We start from the raw sequence: 14976 nt of genomic DNA on the forward strand, positions 1-14976 counted from the left end.
TAGGCATATAGATCAATGGAATAGAATAGAGACCCCAGATATCGACCCAAACCACTATGCCCGAAAGAGCATACAATGGAGTCAAGACAGTCTTTTCAATAAATGGTGTTGGGAAAATTGGACAGATACATGCAAAAGGATGAAACTAGATCACCAACTCACACCATACACAAAAATAAACTCAAAATGGATAAAAGACTTAAACGTAAGACAGGAAACCATAAAAATACTAGAGGAATCCACAGGCAGCGAAATCACAAACATATGCCGAAGAAATTTCTTCTCTGATAATGCTCCTAGGGCAATGGAAACTAAAGAGAAAATAAACAAATTGGACTACATCAAAATAAAAAGCTTTTGCACAGCAAAGGAAACCATCAACAAAACAACAAGAAGACCCACTACATGGGAGAACATATTTGCCAATGATACCACCGATAAGGGTTTAATTTCCAACATTTACAGGGATCTCATGAAACTTAACAAAAGGAATGAAACTTAACAAAAGGAAGATAAACAATCCAATAAAAAAATGGGCAACGGACCTAGATAGACACTTTTCGAAAGAGGACATACATAAGGCCGAAAGACATATGAAAACCTGCTCAAAGTCACTAATTATATGAGAGATGCAAATCAAAACGACAATGCGTTATCATCTCACACCTGTCAGAATGGCTATCATCAACAAATCAACAAACAACAAGTGTTGGAGAGGATGTGGAGAAAAAGGAACCCTTCTGCACTGCTGGTGGGAATGCAGACTGGTGCAGCCACTGTGGAGAACAGTATGGAGCTACCTCAGAAGACTAAAAATGGAACTCCCATTTGACCCAGTGATCCCACTACTAGGAATATATCCCAAGAAACCAGAAACGCCTATCAGAAAGGATATATGCACCCCTATGTTCAGAGCAGCACAATTCACCATAGCTAAGATTTGGAAACAGCCTAAGTGCCCATCAGCAGATGAGTGGATTAGAAAACTGTGGTACATATACACAATGGAATACTCTGTTGCGGTAAAAAAAAGGGAACTCTTGCCTTTTGCAACAGCATGGATGGAACTGGAGAGCATTATGCTAAGTGAAATAAGCCAGTCAGAGAAAGATAAATACCACATGATCTCACTCATTTGTGGATTATAGAGAAAAACATAGACTGATGAAAAGGGACAGACCCAAAGACTGAGAAACAGCTAACAGGCTATCAATCCCCAGAAGGAAAGTAGGGGAGGGTGGGGGTAAGGGGAAGAGATCAACTGAAGGACTTGTATACATGTATATAAGCCAAACCAATGGACATGGACAACAGGGGGATGGGAGCATGAGTGTGTGTGTGTGGGGGGGGAGGTTGGGGGTTAATGGGGGAGATGAGGACACATTTGTAATACCTTAACTAATAATAATAAAAAAGAAAAAGAAAAAAGAAAAAAAAATTTGCTATAAAGTGTATTTCCAGCCCCTACTCCTCCTCCCCATAGCACTGTCTCTTGTTTGAATTAAGAAATTATGTGACGTTCAGTTTGGTTCCTGGAGCTTAATTGGCCCATGAGAACCACCAGACCAAGTTTAAATGGCCTAGTAATGCAGCAGACAGGTCCTTGTCAGGCTCTAATGGAGAAGGAACAATTAAGGCACTGACTTTTCATAGAGCAATGCTTAGGCTTCTGTTAGCAGCTAAGTATCTCCCTGGTTACAAAGTGCCCAATTTTGGAAGAATGGGGTGAAAATCTCCTTCAGGGGGATTTTAATACTCACCAAGAACCCGCTTCCTAATATTCCTCCAAAAAACCAGACCTCTTCAGAAAGGTGTTCATTGTTGTCTATCACTTTTCCTCCAGGGAAAAACAAAAGGATGTTAGCCAGGATGCCAAAAAAGGTGAGGGGAATGAGGGTGCCCCCCAGGCACTTGGCACACCCTCCGGTGCACATGCTGGGGAAGGATGGCACAAGACCGAGAAAAACGTCCCTCACTGCCTCCTTCACGGGGTCTCTTCAAAGTTATGAGCCAGAGGGTCCTAGTCAATGTCCCAGTTCAATCCGTATGTTGGAGCTGAGAAGCCAACCAGCCTGGGAACTGTGTCCTTGTGTTGCTTCCACTTCTCAAATGGATCAGAACCTCGATGCTGATGGCTATTTATATCTTCTCCCTGATCCGGAGTCCTGGGTGTTTTTTTGTGCTCCCATAAATGAGGTTATGTTTAGAGCAATCATTTAGTCATGGAAACCAATAACCTCTGTTAATAATCCACCGGTGCAGACAAGACACTCACATTGTTGCAATCAAGCACAGGGCTGAAACAAACAGCCTTTGGAACTACCCACCTTTCCTCTGACAGTGCCAGAAATATTCTCCCAGCTCTTTTATAAATCACTGGAAAACTGAATCACCTCCTAGCTAAACTCATATCCCCGAAGTAGTCAGTAATGGACAGTGTGTGAAAGGCAGAATGTAAGGTTATCCAGAACTTGTTTTCTTCAATATAAAAGTGAGAATTCAATGGTCCAGTCAGGTGTTACTGAGCTCAGGCCTACAGGATTAAAAAAAAAAAAATCAGTGTAACTATTTGTTTTATTGCCTGATTGCTGTATTTCTATACTTGCTACTGAGTTAAGATCCACCTCCTTCCCTACCTGAGATGGTAGAATTAGAAAAAAGTTTTCCCAATCATCTTGTTTAGCTACATCTTCCTTGCAGGAAAAAAAAAAAACCTCTACTTTTAAGGGGAAAGAAGGTTGGCAATGGATAGAGGAGAGGACACTGGTGAGTAGACTGGAGGCAGAGCGAGCAAAGTTGGAAGAGCAGGTAGAGAATGAAGGAAGGTGGCAATAAGATGGACCTTTATGGAAACTGCCAGTGGCCAGGGGCAAGATTCAGTTACTAATTTGTGATACTTTGTGTCACTGAAGAAGGTCTCTGTCATGCTTATACTAGGCCCTATGTTATGCAATGACTTGTTTGGTACTGGTGTTATGAAGAACTGTGGGGTTGAAAAGGGAGCCTACTATCTCTTCTTTGAAAGTCTATAGTTTAGAATAAAGAATAATACGTAGAATTTTATAGAAAGTTGAGTTTTAGCTAAATAAAAAGTATCATTTTCATGATCATGGCGAAACCTGTCCTACAATGGAGTTGGCTACCCCTCCCCGGGAAGCAGTGAGCTGCATTCTGCCAAGGCTCAGGGACCCTTGGCCAGGGAAGCTGTGGGCCAGATTCTAGAGATGTCAGTTTTGATGGATGCTGAGTTTCCTTCTAAAGATTCTATGAAATATGTACTGATTGCTCTATAAGAGATACTTTTGGAAAACTCAGATTTGGAGTAAGAATAAAAACAGCAAATGTTTATGAGCATACATAATAAACTGAGTACAAAGGAACACTCTAACTGCCCCTCACCCTCCTGTGAAGAAGGTATCATTTCTTCCGTGCAGGTAAAGACACTCCAGCTCAGACAGGCTAAGTTTATTATCCAAAGTCATTCCAGCATAAGGGAGAGCTTAAATTTTAAATCAAGACTGTCACTAAAACCCAGGCTATAGTCTGGTGGTGAGATTAATAGACTTTCCCTTTTAGAAATAAAAAAATCATCTTTTCAATAGAATGACACGATGTGTACAGTATCTGGACACAGTGAAACATACTTTTTTTTGAAGAACAAACAATTGTGACATTTTTCTTATTATAACATATAATAATAGACAAACATAGCAATTGACCGTACCTTCGCTATGCCTCCCATTAGCTAATCAGCACGATATGCAAATTAACTGCCAACAAAGATGGCAGCTAATTTGCATACCGGAGGCAGGGCGGGACAGCGCCATCCAGCCTGCCCTGCTGCCATCTGGGCCTGCTATCTGTGACCCGGGGCCGCCGGGTGGGGCAGCAGTGATCGGCTGGCCCACCCAGGCATCCCGTGTGCGACCCGCCCGGGGCGGTGCCCCAACCACCGGATTGGCCCTGCCGTGTGTGTGACCCGGGACCGCGGGGCAGGCACCGAGGGATTGGGCCTGCCATCTGCCACCCGGGGAGCAGTCCTAAGCCAGCAGGTGGTTATCTCCCGAGGGGTCCCAGACTGTGAGAGGGCACAAGTGGGGCTAAGGGACACCCCCCACCCCCTCCCCTGCCAGTGCACAAATTTTTGTGCACCGGGCCTCTAGTTATAAGATAATATGGGATTTTTTTTTGTAGAAAAGTCAGCTATACAGAAAAGCATATGGAAGGAATGAAAACACAGCTGTGTTCCCACCACCAGCAGATAAGATCTGTTATTATTTTTCTGACAGTTGTTCCCAACACTCCAAGCAGATGCTAAAGAGCTGTATTTATAACCCACCAGCTTTGCTGGGGAGTCTGGGGAGTCCCTTGGAAGAAGACAAAGGTTCTAGGGATGTAATGGTGGAGTTAACCATGGGAGATACCACCTTGGGACAAGGCAGCTCCCCTTTTTTCTCCATCCAGAAGTTACTACCATGGCATTTGAATAACACTGGTCAACACATAGCCTTGATGTCCTAGACTTTTTAGAAAAGCAGCTGGAGTTGGAAATCTATACCATCTGAGTGAATGGATAAAAGTAAAGGATATGGTGAACCAGTCAGTTTTCTCCCGGGACTTTTAAGATGATGTGGAATGTGAGTAACTGTGAAGGAGAGGCCCTAGGTCATTTATTTCCTGTGTGAAGAAGCATCAAAAGACAGCCACCCTTCTGAGACTTCAAACACTTGATGGGTGACTAACTCATTTATGGTTCAATTATTTATTGTGTCTTTGGACCTTCACATAAGAAGTGGAACACCTAATCTAGAGAAAGGGGATGGTGGGGGAAGGGAGGCTTGGTGACATTCACCTTCAAGAGGGAATGGAGTCACCACCAGGCTACTCTAGGCACTGGACAACATGTAAGATTCTGGACTTCTTCTTGTGATGCCCACACTTGATGACACGTTGCTTGCTCTCTGCTTAGCAGTGAGGCCCTCCAACCTTCTTTTTAGAGACAGCAAGGAGGAGGTGGTGAGATTGAGTCCCACTTTGGGTCAAGTTCTGTAGAAAGAATATCTCAACAGTGAAAGCAGATGGCAGCTCTGGAAGGGACAAAAAGACAGTAGGGAATCTTGCGGGAAGAAAGGGAGATGAATGCAAACACAGTAGCTGTTTTCCTAGACCTCATACTCTGGGAGGTTCAACTGCAGAGGATTAGGCAGCAGGAAGTCCAGGGGTACCTCCCTGTGATGTAGGCACTTCATTCTGGAGCCAATAGAGCACAGAAGTAGATTTTTTCCAGGTGACTGATCACCAGCAGCTGCACATGCGATACTTAGGTGAAGCTTACTACCGTTTCTCAGCCTGCTAGACTTCTTTGCCCTGCAATGGATAAAAACTCATCAATCAGTGCAAAACAATTCAATCATTGACTATGTTCGACAATGTACCCCACCAACGTGTCAAGTGTTATTCTAGTGCGCAAAATACACTGAGTGGCCAGATTATTATGACCACCTGACGTTTGTAGGCAAATTAGATGTACACTGCATCGTATGGGATATGGAAGCCGAAGGCCTATTCGAACACCTTTGCTGTCTGCAGTTTCCAAGATAAAACAGCTTCAGTTCGCACAGGAACATAAGGATTGGACAGTCGAGCATTGGAAAAAAGTCATGTGGTCTGATGAATCACTTGAACCCTTCAAGCTGGTGGAGGCAGTGTTATGGTTTGGGGCATGTTTTCCTGGCATGATTTGGGCCCTTTAATTTATGTGGAACAATGTTTGAATAGCACAACATACCTAAGTATCATTGCTGATCAAGTTCATCCTATCATGTTGATGGCGTATCCCAATGGAGATGGCTTCTTCCAACAAGACAATGTGCCATGCCACGGTGCTCGTATTGTGCAGGAGTGGTTTCAAGAACATGAGGGAGACTTTACCTTGCTTAGGTGGCTCCCACAATCACCAGATCTCAATCCAATTGAGCATTTGTGGAACGAAGTTAAAGGAGCCATCGGGCAGCTGGTTCCACAACCATCAAATCTCACAGAACTGAACAGTGATATTCATCAGGCATGGTATCAGATTCCTTGCATCACCTTTCAACATCTTGTGGAGTTAATGCCAAGAAGAATCACTGCAGTATTGAAGGCAAAAGGTGGCCCAACGAAGTACTGATGGGGTGGTCATAATAATCTGGCCACTCAGTGTATATCTGTCTTACTTTGCCCCCAACAGTACTATAACCTCTTACTTGTGACAGAGACAAGGGAAATCATGACAGAGGTTAAGTGTTGTAAATGCTTCTTAGCAGAACTAGGAATAGGTTCACCTGCTTGTCTTGAAGTAAGTCACTCTCATTTATTCATTTAGCACATCAGGGAGAGGTTGAGGGGCCTCAGCACATTCATATTCAGGTGTCATAAAGTTCAGGTCCCCATCTTTGCTGGCCTAGATTTTGGGGTAGTTTTACAAAAGTGACTTCCAGAAGGAGGAAAGAAATAACAGAAAATGTCAATGGGTATTGCATATAACAAGAAAAAGAGCCATTTTACAAAACTTTTATAATTTGCTTAGAGATATCTATAGTAATCTATAATAATAAAAGCATAATATACAAATCGACCAAACGGCCGAAAAGTAGAACGACTGTCTGGACAACCACTCTATGACACGCACTGGTGCCAGGCCAGCCAAGGCAGGTGTGATGTGATTGGTCGGGGTGGGGTGGGGTGGGCACCATTGCCCCAAGAGGGAGGCCCAGGCCACCAGCCCGTGGTGCTGTGGTGGGTGGGCGGGGCCTCCCTTTGAGGGGTGATTGATCAGTGGGCTCTTGGACTGTGAGAGGGTGCAGGCGGAGCTGAGGGACACCCTCCCCCCTTGAGTGCACGAATTTCATGCACCAGTCCTCTAGTTAGGTAATAATGCAACATGTTTTGTTTACTATAGGTCTCCAATCAAAACATAAAGATCAAAAGCATTTAGTGATAGTTAGTGATCTTTATAAAATGCAAATGTGATCTTAAAAACTCTTCCTTAAAGTCCTCAGGAGGTTTCCATGGCCCTCAGATCTTAAACCCAGTCCTCTTTGACTTGTCTTCCTGCTACGTCAAGTTGACCCTCTTCCTACTTCCTTTTCTGCCCCTTTGTCTTGCCTCCCACTTCCAGTCCTCTGGGACTCAGCTCAGCAGTTCCTCTTTCCAAGAAGCCTTTGATCAGAAAAGTGTTTCACAGTCAAGAAGTGTTTCTGAAAATCTGGATAACATAAAGTTAAATAGATTTCTGAATGGCATAACGTTTTAGGGCTTTTAATTTGTAATTTGACTTGTAGTTATGGAAGAAAAGTTAGGAGAAATAGCATCCAGTGTTTCCCAAATTTCAGTGTCTTCAGAACTCTTCTGTTGTAGAATATTTTATAAGACCAGGATTTCCCAGCACATACTTTGGGAAAATTGGAACTTCTTAATTTCTCAAGTGCTTGTGATGGGATGTATGATGGCAGAGAGAAGGCGAGTGGTCATTTGAGGCAAAGCAAGTGTAACAAGATGGGATTAAGTATGATATGAGGAGATAGTGAGAAGCCTGGTGCACAAGGAGGGCGCTGAGCTGGAAACAGGGTTGGGAGTCAGCCCTGGAGAATAGGTGGAACAATGAACTCTAATGCTTTACTGTTAGGAGCATTGTTAGTGCTTCATGCTTGGATCATTTTAACATGAATCTTCCACAAGGGGTCACTTTCCTGGGAGAGGCTGGGCCAAATGGCCTGGAAAATTAAGGGCACAGAGCCCACTCAGACTTCTCCAACTCAGAATCCAAGTAGATTTGTTATTCAAGCCAACATTTGCAGCATACTGCTGTATGCCTGGCCCCCATCTAAGGGCTCTGTATTACTAACTAATTTAGTCCCCAGAACAACCCAAATAGGCAGCAAAACAGTAAGTACTATCCCTATTTTAGAGATGAGGAAACCAAAACAACTAGTAAGTGTTGTCCTGCACATTTATCGATATGTCAGAAACCACCTAAAAACTTTGTATTTCAAACAGCAACCATTTGATTACATATCATGATTTTGTGGGTCAGAAGTTTGGTAGAGATACCCTGGTGGTTCTTCTGACCCAGCCAGCAGTGATTTGGACTGTTTGCTCTTGTTCAGCTAGCAGCCACACTGCACTGGTTCATAGAATCCAAGAGAGCTTCACTCACATTCTTTGATGAGAAAGCTGTAGGATGGGGCTCAGTCAGCCCCTCTCCCCACCCATAGTCTTAGCTCTCCGTGTGGTCTCTGCAGCAGTGTAGTTGGATTTTGCATGATGGGTCAAGGCTCAGAGAGACAAGAAGTGGAAACTGCACTTTCTAAGGCCTGGGCCAGAAACTGGGACATGGTCACTTTTATATCTTTGGGGTCAGAGTTGTCACAGAGGCATCTCAGATTCAGAGGGGGAGTGGCATAGCCCTCATCTCTCCATGAGAAGAGTGTCAAAAAATTTGTGGCCATCTTTAACCTGTCACAGTGGTAAAGGCAGGATCTGAGCCCAGGAGTCTGGGAATGCCTTGGTAATCCCAAACTGGCATCAACTCTTCAATCAACACAGGGAGGGCTGCCTACATGCAGTTAGCTTCAAATCAAGGACTTTCTCAGCCACAGGCTGAATAATCTGGATAATTCCCTCCACTTTATATGGGTGGACACAGCCTAAGTTAAGCTTTGGACTTTGGAATCTTGCAGACACCATCAACACCTAAAAGTATCTCCAGTTGTTTTAAAAATCAGAATGGGCAAAAGCAAGCATGCCCAACCTCATGACTCAGATGGGTGCTATGTGGCTGTGTCTAACGCAGGTGTTAGTACAAAAGGGCACAGCTTGACCTCTCACAGAGGCAGGAGCCCTGGCTGATAAATCTGCCCCAGGAGATCGGTCCAAATATCGATTTGTTTTAGTGTTCTTTCATGTTGCTATGATTATAAGGTGAAAAGTTAACTTTTGACAGAAATTCAGCCCCCACCCACTATCCATAAAGTAGAACATCACTAACTGAGGTTTCTCATCCTCTTTTTATTTTTTTATTTTTTAAATTGAATTTATTGGTATGACAGTGGTTAACAAAATTATATAGGTTTCAAGTGTACAATTCTACAATACATCATCTATATATTGTATTTTGTATTCCTCATGCAAAGTCAAGTCTCCTTTCCTCACCATTTAAACCCTTTTTACCCATTTCTACCTGCTCCCACCTCCCTTCTCTGGTAATCACCATATTTTTGTCTGTGTCTATGAGTTGTTGCTTTATCACTAAATGTGTAATAAAATATACTGACCTTTTAAAACGGATTTCCATCATCACTGATATGATGGGGAAGGAACTGTTAGTTTTTAAACTAGGAGCTTCTTTGATACTCCTGAAATCACATCCCTTGGGTGGCTGCCTTAATCTTGGACATAACAGCAGTCTTGATCTCTAACAAATGACTCTCTGCTGCTCATTTCCTCCATGAGACTCAGAATCAGGGTTTAGACAAGTGGTTTATCTGAACTGGCTGCCACTGCTGGTCACAAGGCTGGAAAGGCTCAGACATTATTCACTGACTCATTCGTTTGTCCATTCATTCATTCATTCATTCATTCATTTCACAGTCACTGAACACATAAAATACGTCAGGACCTTGTTGGATGGTGGAGATTGGCAGGCAAGTTGTGCAATGACACTGCTTTCAGAGCACTCAGTTGTGTGTGTGTGTGTGTGTGTGTGTGTGTGTGTGTGTGTGAGAGAGAGAGAGAGAGAGAGAGAAAGAGGGTGCTAAGAAAGGAGAGAGAGAGAGAGAGAGGAACAGAGAGGGGGGATAGAGGGAGGGAGAGAGAGGTAGAAAGGGAGAGAAGGGAGAGAGAGAATGAGAGAAAGTGGGAGAAAAATGTTAGCTACATTAGTTCAGGTAGGAAAGGTCCGGTCAGTCTTATAGCTATAATTCAGAAAGGACTTTTTATAAGAATGTTGAACAGGGCATGTAGTGCTTTAAAGTACAAAACGGAGCTGTAAATGTAAGGGATATTACAATATTATCAAAGCCAAGAAGCTGTTCTTCCATAAAACATGAAGGTTTGATGCTTAGAACAATTATATAAATAGGTTTAAAATGTGTCCAGTCTACCAGATTTAATTGTCTTTCATTTTTCTTTTTTGATTGTGGATTTTTTTATAGTTTTTTAGGGCCATATTGTACTATATATTTTTTCATTTTTATTTATTTATTTTTAAAATTATTTACTGTTGAAAGTATTACATATGTCCTCTTTTCCCCTCATTGAACTCTCCAAGCCCACCCCGGTCCCCACCACCCCCAGTCCCTCATCACCCCATTATCTATGTCCATGGGTTATGCATATATGCATCCAAGTTCATTGTTTGATCTTTTGCCACCCACTCTCCCCTGCCTTCCCTCTGAGTTTCAACAGTCTGTTTATGCTTCTATGACTCTGGGTCTATTTTTGGTCATCAGTTTATTTGATTCATTAGATTCCATATATGAGTGAGAGATCATGTGATACTTATCTTTCTCTGACTGGCTTATTTTGCTCAGCATAATACTCTCCAGGTTCTTTCTTTTTTTATTGCCACATAGTATTCTGTTGTGTAGATGTACCATAGTTTTTTTATCCACTCATTTACTGACAGGCACTTAGGCTGTTTACAAGTCTTAGCTATTGTAAATTGTGCTACTATGAACATAGGAATGCATACATTCTTGCTAATGAGTGTTTGCGGTTTCTTAGGATATATTTCAACAAGTGGGATGACTGGGTCAAATGGCAGTTCCATTTTTAATTTTTTGAAGAAACTCCATACTGTTTTCCATAGTGACTGCACCAGTCTGCTTTGCCAAGAGCAGTGTATGAGGGTTCCCTTTTCTCCACAAGCTCGCAGCACTTTTCCTTTATTGATTTGTTGATAATGGCCATTCTGACAGGTGTGAGGTGATAGCTCATTGTCGTTTTGATTTGTATGTCTCAGAAAAATAGTGACGTTGAGCATTTTTCCATATATCTCTGGGCTTTCTGTATGTCCACTTCAAAGAAGTGTCTATTTAGGACTTTGCCCATTTGTTTTTTCTTCTTTCAATTTTTAAAAAATTCTTTACTGTTAAAGTATTACATGACTCTCCTTTTCCCCCCATTGACCTCTCCCTGGCCTCTCCCACTCCCCAGCACATGCCTTCATCCCCCTACTGTCTGTGTTAATTGGTTTTGCTCATTTGCATGCATACAAGTCCTTTGGTTGACCTCTTACCCCTTCGTCCCTGGCCTTCCTTCATAGGTTGGACAGTCTGTTCGATGCTTCTATGACTCTGGTTCTATTTTTGTTCATCAGTTTATATTGTTCAATATATTCCACAAATGAGTGAGATCATGTGATATTTATCTTTCTCTGACTGGTTTATTTCACTTAGCATAATGCTCTCCGGGTCCATCCATGCTGCTGCAAATGGTAAGAATTCCTACTTTTTTACAGCAGCATAGTATTCCATTGTGTAGATATACCACAGTTTTCTAATCCACTCATTTTGCTTGGGCACTTAGGCTGTTTCTAAATCATATCTATTGTAAATTGTATTGCTATGAACATAGGGGTGCATATATCCTTTCTGATTGGTGTTTCTGGTCTCCTGGGATATATTCCTAGAAGAGGGATCACAGGGTCAAATGGGAGTTCCATTTTTAGTTTTTTGAGGAAACTCCATACTGTCTTCCATAGTGGCTGCACCAGTCTGCATTCCCACCAGCAGTGCACGAGTGTTCCTTTTTTTCCACATCCTCTCCAGCACTTGTCGTTTGTTGATTTGTTGATGATAGCCTGTCTGATGGTACCTCATTGTTGTTTTGATTTGCATCTCTCGGATGATTAGTGACTTTGAGCATGTTTTCATATGTCTCTTGGCTTTCTGAATGTCCTCTTTTGAAAGGTGTCTATTTAGATCGTTTGCCCATTTTTTGATTGGATTGTTTATATGCCTTTTGTTAAAGTTGTATGAGTTCCCTATGAATTTTGGAGATTAGGCCCTTATCAGATATGACATTGGCAAATATGTTCTCCCACGCAGTGGGTTTTCTTGTTGTTTTGTTGATGGTTTCTTTTGCTGTGCAGAAGCCTTTTATTTTGATGTAGTCCCATTTGTTCATTTTCTCTTTAGTTTCAAGTGCCCTGGGAGCTGTATCAGTGAAGAAATTACTTCGGCATACGTCTGAGATTTAATTGCCTTTGGCTTCTTCTAGAATTTTTATGGTTTCCCATTGTACATTTAAGTCCTTTATCCATTTTGAGTTTATTTTTGTGTATGGTGTAAGTTGGTGATCTAGTTTCATTTTCTTGCATATATCTGTCCAATTTTCCCAACACCATTTATTGACGAGACAATCTTGACTCCATTGCTTGTTCTTGCCTCCTTTGTCAAATATTAATTGAGCATATTGGTTCGGGCAGATTTCTTGGCTCTCTATTCTATTCCATTGATCTATATGTCTGTTCTTGTGCCAGTACCAGGCAGTTTTGAGAACAGTGGCTTTGTAATACATCTTGATATCTGGTATTGCAATCCCACCTACTTTGTTCTTTCTCAGGATTGCTGGAGCTATTCGGGGTCTTTTTTTATTCCAGACGAATTGTTGGAGAGTTCGTTCTAGATCTGTGAAGTATGCCATTGGTATATTAATGGGAAGTGTGTTGAATTTATAGATTGCTTTGGGTAGTATGGACATTTTAATGGTGTTGATTCTACCAATCCATGAACACGGTATGTTCTTCCATCTGTTTATGTCTTCCTCTATATCTTTTTTCAACGTCCTGTAGTTTTCTGAGTAGAGGTCTTTTACCACTTTAGTTAAGTTTATTCCTAGGTAGCTTAACTTTTTTGGTGCGATGGTAAATGGGATTGCTTTTTTAGTTTCTCTTTCTGAAAGTTCACTATTAGTGTATAGAAATGCCTCAGATTTCCTGGGGTTAATTTTGTATCCTGCTACATTGCTACATTCGTGTATTAAGTCTAGTAGTTTTTTGATGGAGTTTCTAGGGTTTTGTATGTATAATATCATGTCGGATGCAACTAAAGACAGTTTTAGTTCCTCTTTTCCAATTTGGATGCCTTTTATTTTTTCTTCTTGTCTAATTGCAATGGCTAATACTTCCAGTACTATGTTGAACAGGAGTGGTGAGAGTGGGCATCCCTGTCTTGTTCCTGTCCTTAGGGGAAATGGTGTTAGTTTTTGTCCATTGAGTATGATGTTGGCTGTGAGCCTGTCATATATGGCATTTATTATGTTGCGGTATGATTCTTCTACTCCCACCTTGCTGAGAGTTTTTATCAAAAATGGGTGTAGGATTTTGTCAAATGCTTTTTCTGCATCAATTGATATGACCATGTGGTTTTTTTCTTTCAATTTGTTTATGTGATGTATCACGTTTATTGATTTGCGGATATTGTACCATCCTTGCATCCCTGCGATAAATCCTACTTGGTCATGGTGTATGATCTTTCCGATGTACTGCTGGATCCGATTTGCTAAGATTTTGTTGAGGATTTTGGCATCTATGTTCATGAGGGATATTGGCCTGTAATTCTCTTTCATTGTGTTGTCTTTACTTGGTTTTGGTATTAGAGTGATGCTGACTTCATAGAATGAGCTTGGAAGTGTTCCTTCCTCTTGAATATTTTGTAGTATTCTGAGGAAGATAGGTTTTAGTTCTTCCTTGAATGTTTGGTAAAACTCCCCTGTGAAGCCATCTGGTCCTGGGCTTTTGTTTGCTGGAAGCTTTTTGATGACTGCTTCAATTTCTTCCATAGTTATTGGCCTATTGAGATTTTTGGATTCTTCCTGATTGAGTGTTGGAATGTTGTATTTTTCTAGGAATTTGTCCATTTCCTCCAGGTTGTCTAGTTTGTTGGAGTAGAGCTGTCCATAGTATTTTTTAACAATCATTTGTATTTCTGTGTGGTCTGTTGTTATTTCGTCTCTATCGTTTCTGATTTTGCTCATTTGGGTCCTCTGTCTTTGCTTCTTGGTGAGCCTGGCTAGAGGTTCATCAATCTTGTTTATCCTTTCAACGAACCAGCTCTTGGTTTCATTGATTTTCTGTATTGTTTTTTTGGTCTCTATGTCATTTTTTTCTGTTCTAATCTTTATTATCCCCTTCCTTCTGCTCACTCTGGGGTTTTCTTGTTGTTCTCTTTCTAATTCTTTAAGTTGTAGAGTTAGATGATTTACTACCATTTTTTCTTGTTTTTTGAGATAGGCCTATAGAGCTATAAACTTCCCTCTCAGGACTGCTTTCATTGCATCCCATAGGTTTTGGATTGTTGTGTTTACATTGTCATTAGTTTCCAGGATGTTTTTATTGATGGTAACCAAATCAATATTTAATAACATGATATTCAGCTTCCAAGTGTTTGAGTATTTTCGGTTGTTTTTATTGTAGTTTATTTCTAATATTATGCTATCGTGGTCTGAGATGATGCTCGGTATGATTTCATTCGTCTATAATTTGGGGAGACTTTGTTTGTGATCCAATATGTGGTCTATTTTAGAATGTGTCTTATGAGCACTTGAGTAGAATGTATATTCCGTGGCTTTGGGGTGAATCGTTCTGAAGATGTCAATTAAGTCCATCTGATCTAGTGAGTCATTTAGAATTGCTATTTCTTTGCTGAGTTTTGGTCTAGAGGATTTATCCAGTGATGTCAGTGGTGTATTAAAGTCCCCTACTATGATTGTATTGTTGTCGATCTCTCCTTTGATATCTTCCAGGAGTGTTTTTATGAATTTGGGTGCTCCTGCATTGGGTGCATGTATGTTTACCAGGGTTATATCTTCTTGTTGTATTGATCCCTTTAGTATTATGAAGTGGCCTTCCTTATCTCTTGTTATGGCCTTCACTTTGAGGTCTATTTTGTCCGATATAAGTATTGCTACCCCAGCTTTCTTTTCCTTTCCATT

At 41.4% G+C, this 14976-nt stretch overlaps 1 protein-coding gene and 1 long non-coding RNA gene across 2 annotated transcripts in view; one reads left to right on the forward strand and one right to left on the reverse strand.

The window, feature by feature from the left end:
• LOC308516893 (transmembrane 4 L6 family member 4) overlaps positions 1-1934 on the reverse strand; it is a gene marked incomplete at both ends in the record, with an annotated part of 31112 nt that extends 29178 nt beyond the window's left edge. Inside the window, one exon of the mRNA XM_081087982.1 lies at positions 1761-1934. Within this exon, the coding sequence (XP_080944108.1) occupies positions 1761-1934 (174 nt within the window). The remainder of the gene's footprint in view (positions 1-1760) is intronic.
• LOC308516481 overlaps positions 1-14976 on the forward strand; it is a 143428-nt gene that overhangs the window by 38842 nt on the left and 89610 nt on the right. The window lies entirely within an intron of this gene.

This window comes from Myotis nattereri (assembly GCF_964212035.1).
Source record: "Myotis nattereri genome assembly, chromosome: 3".
Classification (NCBI taxonomy): Eukaryota; Metazoa; Chordata; class Mammalia; order Chiroptera; family Vespertilionidae; genus Myotis; species Myotis nattereri.